This window comes from Etheostoma spectabile, chromosome 1 (assembly GCF_008692095.1).
Source record: "Etheostoma spectabile isolate EspeVRDwgs_2016 chromosome 1, UIUC_Espe_1.0, whole genome shotgun sequence".
Classification (NCBI taxonomy): Eukaryota; Metazoa; Chordata; class Actinopteri; order Perciformes; family Percidae; genus Etheostoma; species Etheostoma spectabile.
In genome coordinates, this window is record NC_045733.1 from 29,998,178 (window position 1) to 30,004,557 (window position 6,380).

Consider the following 6,380-nt stretch of genomic DNA (forward strand, 5'->3'; position numbering starts at 1 on the left):
AAGGCACGGATCTTCACATGTTCTGGGCGTGCTCTCCCATTGGCCAGTTCTGGAACAACATTACATCCAAAATGTCCGCCTTGTTTAATGGGACCGTGCCTGTTACTGTCAGTGTCTTGACTCTGAATGACCTCTCTGGGACTCAGAAACGTGCTGTATTTGCTGGACTTACAGCTGCAAAGAGAATGATAGCAACCTGTTGGAAACCACCCCATGACCGGTCTATCTGCACGTGGACCCTTTCCTACTTGGAGTAGTGTACATGGAACTTTCCACGGCGTGTTTGGGATGCGGTCGGCTCGTAAATTTGAGAATCAAAGTAATTTAACAAAAAACAAAGTTATTTAAAAATTAAATTGTGAACATGATTATGGTCCCCTATCGTGTGTGTGGTGTGTGTGTGTGTGTGTGTGTGGGGTGTTGTGTGTGTGTGTGTGTGTGTGTGTGTGTGTGGTGTGGTGTGTGTGTGTGGGTGTGTGTGGTGTGTGTGTGTGTGTGTGTGTGTGTGGTGTGTGTGTGTGTGGTGTGTTTCGGCGTGTGTTGTTTTGGCTCCCTCCCTCCTGTTTTCCCTCCCTGAGTTATTTAATTTTTTACATAGTGTATATTGTTTTTAGGTAATTTTTTTTTTTGGTCCTGGAAGACGTTCCTACAGTTTAACAGTTTGTAAATGTTTATTTTTTGAATTTACAAATAAAACTTCAAAAACAACTGTGTGTGTGTGGTTGTGTGCGTGCGTCGTGCGTGCGTCTGCGTGGTGCGTGCGTGTGTGTGTGTGTGTGTGTGTGTGTGTGTGTGTGGTGTGTGTGTGTGTGTGGAAAGATCTTCCTGATGACAGGTGCCATGGCATCGTGCCACCAGTGCATCATAACAGCCAAACAACAGAGGTTAAAAAAAAAAAGACATCTGAATGTGTTAACCAATCTGCTGCCCTGTTACACACACACCACACCCACACACACACCCACACCCACACACACACACACACACACACACAGTCACTCAATAAGCTGCAGAGACTGAAGCAACAAGTCTGTTGTTTCGGTGAACCGCTCCTCCTCGGTCTTTCCACCAGATTGCCAGTCAGGAAATTAAAAAATGCAGCAGTGAGAGCGAGAGGCGTCTGCGTCGTCACAAACTGATAAAACGGTTTATTGAACCCCCCCGACAACTGAAAAAAAGCAATAAGGCAACAACAGGAAGGAGCGTATGGAAGCGGAGCTATATTTAGACTGGTGTTTGCCAGAGAAACAGAGAAGTTGAATGATAAAACGAGGCAGATGAACGGTGGAGGTGAACCGGATGGTTCAGGTCCCTGCTGGTTCCCAGCGATGACGCAGGCCGGCAGAACACAGCGAATAAGGCTCAAATAAGAAAACCGCTTCATACATACATAAACGTACATAAACAACCTCCAGTGGATCTGCAAATGATTACACCCACTTAAACCGATTAAAAATAGATATTCATTTAATACTATTTAATTAAAATGCAGTAATTGGTCAATAAATTGATGAAAAGTCAATATACAGTACATTAAAAGAAGGAGTGATTTATGGGTAAATCCAGCAGATGAACTTATGGTGAAATAAATTATACAGAATATAGTTACGCTGCCTACACATGACCCACGGTAAAAGCACTCTCACCGTTTTCCACCGCTCGGAATTGCCGCTCAAAGTTAGAAATGATTTCAACTTTGACCCAGGTGAGCTGACCTTTCAAGGTGCAACCAATCCCAGACTGCCCCTGCGCTCTGCGCCCTACCTCGTGGTTCTGCCACCAATCATGTGTAGGCAGCATAGGGTGTTAGCCAATTATGTGAATCTGTAAGTAATTAAAATGTGTTTAAAAAAATAAGACTTTTTTGGGGGGAAAAACAGGAGATTCTTCTTTATTGGTTTCATCTCTCCTCCATGTTTCCCTCTCGGCAGACGTGCTGAACGACGCCATCTTCGACGAAGACCACGACGAGATGGTGATCGTCAAGGACATCGACATGTTCTCCATGTGTGAACATCACCTGGTGCCCATCTTCGGCCGGGTGAGCACACCCAGCTCTTCCTCCTCGGAAGAACAAGCTGGGAGATTTTCATTTTAAATCTGTAGATCATTTTTTTCCCCATCCTGTACATATTCAAATATTTGTTCTTTTTTACTTTATTCACATTATTATTTCATGTATATTGTATGTATGTATATTTTTCCTAGTATTTCATTTATATTTATATTCTGTGCTTTGTGACTGATTTTGCTGCTGCAACACCGAAATTTCCCATTTTTCTTGGGATCAATAAACATCTATCTATCTATCTATCTATCTATCTATCTATCTATCTATCTATCTATCTATCTATCTATCAATACAAACGTTAGGATCCCACGAGTCTGACGATGCTCATTCTGAATCCGTCTGTCAGGGTGTCAGCAGGCTCTTAAAAACGATAAAATTTCTAAATCAAAATTTTAGGCCTTAAAAGGTTTTGAAACGTTTTATGTTACAGGTCGTAAATAATTCTGAACGGGTCTTAATTTTCCCACGTTCATGTAATGTAACACTTCCCTTTAATGCTTACCTACAGTGCAGTTTTTATTTTTTATTTGTCTAGTCAGATAATAATTTGCTGTATTACGACTACAAATGAGACCAACATGCAACTTCTATTGAAGCAAATCTTAACACCAGTCCTATAAAGCACATGTGGAAATCGGGGGGGTACGTTTCAGACGATGTTTCCGGACTCTGGCATCTGAATTCTTCATTCTTTTTTTGATGTTGTGATATGGATCTTAAATTTAATTCATAATGGTCTTAAAAAGGTCTTAAAATGTTCGTGATCCCCAGAGGAACAGCCGAGTCGCTTTGCTTTTTTTGATAAAATCAATAAAGGGGACTTTTTTTCTTAGAGGAAGCTGCAATTATGTATTATTTAATAATAATAAAAAAACAAACGTGGTAAGAGATGTGCTGGTCTGACCAGCAGAGACCATGAGAAACAATCAGATTACCCCCCCCCCCCATGCAGCTGTCCCATCATTCCTCTCCACTGAGAAACCCGATTGGCCTCGTCCCTCTTCCTGATTCTCAGCCGCAGGTGCTTGTTGTTTCAGACAATAGGGACTGGCAGCTAATCCTTTTCTACCGCTGAAATTGGCTATGATGACAGCAATGAATCACACAAGCACTTACCACACCTCCTGTGTGTGTGTGTGTGTGTGTGTGTGTGTGTTAGCGGTGGCCATCAGGTGGCTGTTTGTGTCCCTAAACCCCCTCCCTTCCTCCCCTCTTGTCATCCTCAGCAGCGTTGCCTCTTGTCCCCCCTCTCTCATCTGTCCGTCTGTCTGTTGTGTCTCTCAGTGACTCACCACCTCCTCCTCTTCCTCCTCCTCCTCTACCTCCTCCTCCTCTTCCTCCACCTCCTCTTCCTCCGTTGTTGGTCAGCTGGCTTGCGGGTAGCCACTGGCTGTTTGATAAACTGTCTCAATGTCTGCAGCACGAGAGCAGTATCAACACCTGAAGAGAAACTACACTGCAACAGTTTCAGTCAAATCATTTGGTCTCATATTCGGCCTTTAAAAGTCCCTTAAAATGGTATCGTTGCTTCGTCAATATGATGTAGTTCTTATTGATACTGGTCATCAAGGGGTCACACCGAACGGCTTAGAGAGAAAGGCAGTTTGACTGGTTTTGTCCCTACTTTGAGTCCATCCATGGACATCTGTGTCATGTTGTCCCCCATCTCTTTTCGGTCATTGCCTCCCCCAAATAATATACAAACAAATCTATAGAAATAAATAAGAATGGCAGGGAAAATTTAGTTTTCTAGGAAGCTAAAATGCCCATTTCTCCATGTCTAATATTTACTAAAAAAGGACCCCAATGCATCATCAGATATTAAGAAAACGTGCTTAGTTGAAATACTTTCTTTTATGACAACAATGAAAGCAGCAAACAAACGTCAGGATCAACGGAACGGAGATAGATTCTACCCAACATGAAAAAAACTAGCATGTTTCTAACAGTTGCACAACCAGAGACGTAACAAACCCGGGTAAATATTGGAGATTAATTTGAAAGATGGAGACAGCTTAGAGTCCAAAAGTTCGCCCGGTCGGCTAAATTCCTCCTGGACCGGTAAGTATAAGCTATAGGCTAATTTATCACAGCTATCACTCGCAGTTATAAATAGCCTACTTGACGCTGACATTTGTTTTGGTTAAAATCAACAAATAATCGTAAGAATAATCGCGATCAAAAGTTTGATCCAAATAATCGTGATTATCATTTTGGCCATAATCGTGCAGCCCTAATAAAAATACAAACTTAAGATATTAAAAACTTTAAGTCCAAGTTACAAAAATCAGTGTTGCCAACAGGGACATTGTAGAGCGCCCTCTGGTGGACAGGACTATGCAACGCCAATGCTCAAACCATGGTGGACAGTCCGTTTTTATGTTTTAAATATTCATTTATCAGAATCAATTATTTTTCATTATAAATGATTCTGATGAATGAATTTTTTTTTTTTTTAATTGGCCATTATAAATGCCGATACCGATAGATCGGGAAATGCCTAATATCGGCCGATATATCGGTCGGGCTCTAATGTAGCCTACAGCTTATCAGAACTTAGTTGGGTGTATACAAACAGTAAATGTGCCGTAAAACCAAACCTATGAACTAAAAGTGGCTTAAATGAAAGATTCCTCTCATTCTTTATTATGTATGTATTTCTGTTGAACCCGGCCCCCTCGTCCCTCGCAGCGTGTGCCGGTAAACACGAACAACGTGAGCAGATAAGGGAAGAAGCAGCTGTCACAGTCGGTCTGTCTGATGTCGATATGCCAGATCGCTCCAGCAGAGAGGGAGGAAACTGGAAGAAAAAGAGATCTTTGCACGCTCGTTGCCGCTGCCCTTTCTCTCCTCTCGTCAACAAATTGCGTCTGACATTTGAGTGGAGCCGGTGTGTGCGTGCGTCAGGCGTTTGTGTGTTAGAGAATTAGAGCCTGCAGACATCCTCAGCAGTGATTCTGCAGCTGATGACTCCGTCTCTCACTTCCATCGTCTGTTGTTTATCCCCCAGCTCGGCGCTCGACATTTTGTTGCCGTGTTTTTCCGTCTGTCTCTGCCGTATTGGTCATTATAAAACAAATATGTGTTTTACTTCACCTCAGCGATTTTTTTTTACACTACAAGAGCTACTAAGGTCTAGTTTTTCAAGAAAACCACTCGTATTTTAATGGAATTTCCCTTAAAGTAAAAGGCAGGCGGCGGTCAAAGTGAATTAAGTTCTGTGTTAGCCTGCAGTCACGTTAGCTACAAGAGAGAGAAACAGCGACAGGTTACCATTCATCTTCAATGGGAGTGGCCGTATGCCACGAGACAGACGGGGCCAAAATACACAAGAAGTCTTTTTATGCAAATGCTGAGTAATGCGCCAAAGCGACTGCCAATCGGATTTAAGGCAGCGCGCGGGCAGCGTGACTTTGCTCGAGTTGAAAATCATTCAAGATGGCGGAAATGCTTCAAGACATCGTATTTCTCAATATATCTTAAAAGTTTGGCATTTTATTTCATGTATTTTAGTAATCGAGAAATACATACTTTTAAGTCCAAAAACATTGTTCTTGTGACTTGACAATACCTCTGAAGTGACTTGGAAGACCTCTGGCACATCAGGCGACAGCATGCTACTATCGAGACAGAAGCAGCTAGACACGCCCAGGAACGCCCGTCAGGCGAGTGTGTGTTAGGGTGAGAGTGTGTGTCGCTGTGTTTAGAGGTAATGTGACTGTAGGGTAAAACATAGAGTAAAACATGATGGAGTTGTCATGTTGATGTGAAATAAACGTTAAGAATCATCGTCTGGGGACCGTGAATGTCAGGATAGTTTATATCAGTTTCATTTAGAATATTATTTTATGTATAAAAAAAATTGCTTTTTGGCGCCCAGATTTGCTTTTTGGCGCCCAGATTGCTCAGCTGGTAGAGCGGGCGCCCATATATAGAGGTTTACTCCTTGATGCCGCCGGCCTGGTTCAGGTCCGGCCTGCGGCCCTTTACTGCACGTCATCCCCCTCCCTCTCTCTCGCTCTCTCGCTCTCTCTCTCCCCTTGCATGTCTTCAGCTGTCGTCCTGTCAAAAATAAAGGCCAAAAATGCTCAAAAAATAATCTTAAAAAAAAAAAAAATTGCTTTCATTTACAAAAACAAGCCCAAAAATGAGTAGCAGCGGTGTGCACGTTCATCTGCTCCCGTGAACTCCTGCACCACCCGTCTCGCCTCCAGCCGGGATTCTGGTTAACATTTTATCTGAGCTTGGATCAGATCAAATTCAGAACAGCTGAGTTTGCACAAGTCCTTTATCCTAGAGTGAAAACAGG

General features: G+C 42.6%; 1 protein-coding gene across 1 annotated transcript in view; it reads left to right on the forward strand.

Annotated features, from left to right (window-relative positions):
- Positions 1-6,380, forward strand: part of gch1 (GTP cyclohydrolase 1) — a 35,522-nt gene that overhangs the window by 21,594 nt on the left and 7,548 nt on the right. The window contains exon 2 of the mRNA XM_032512451.1: positions 1,932-2,041. Within this exon, the coding sequence (XP_032368342.1) occupies positions 1,932-2,041 (110 nt within the window). The remainder of the gene's footprint in view (positions 1-1,931; positions 2,042-6,380) is intronic.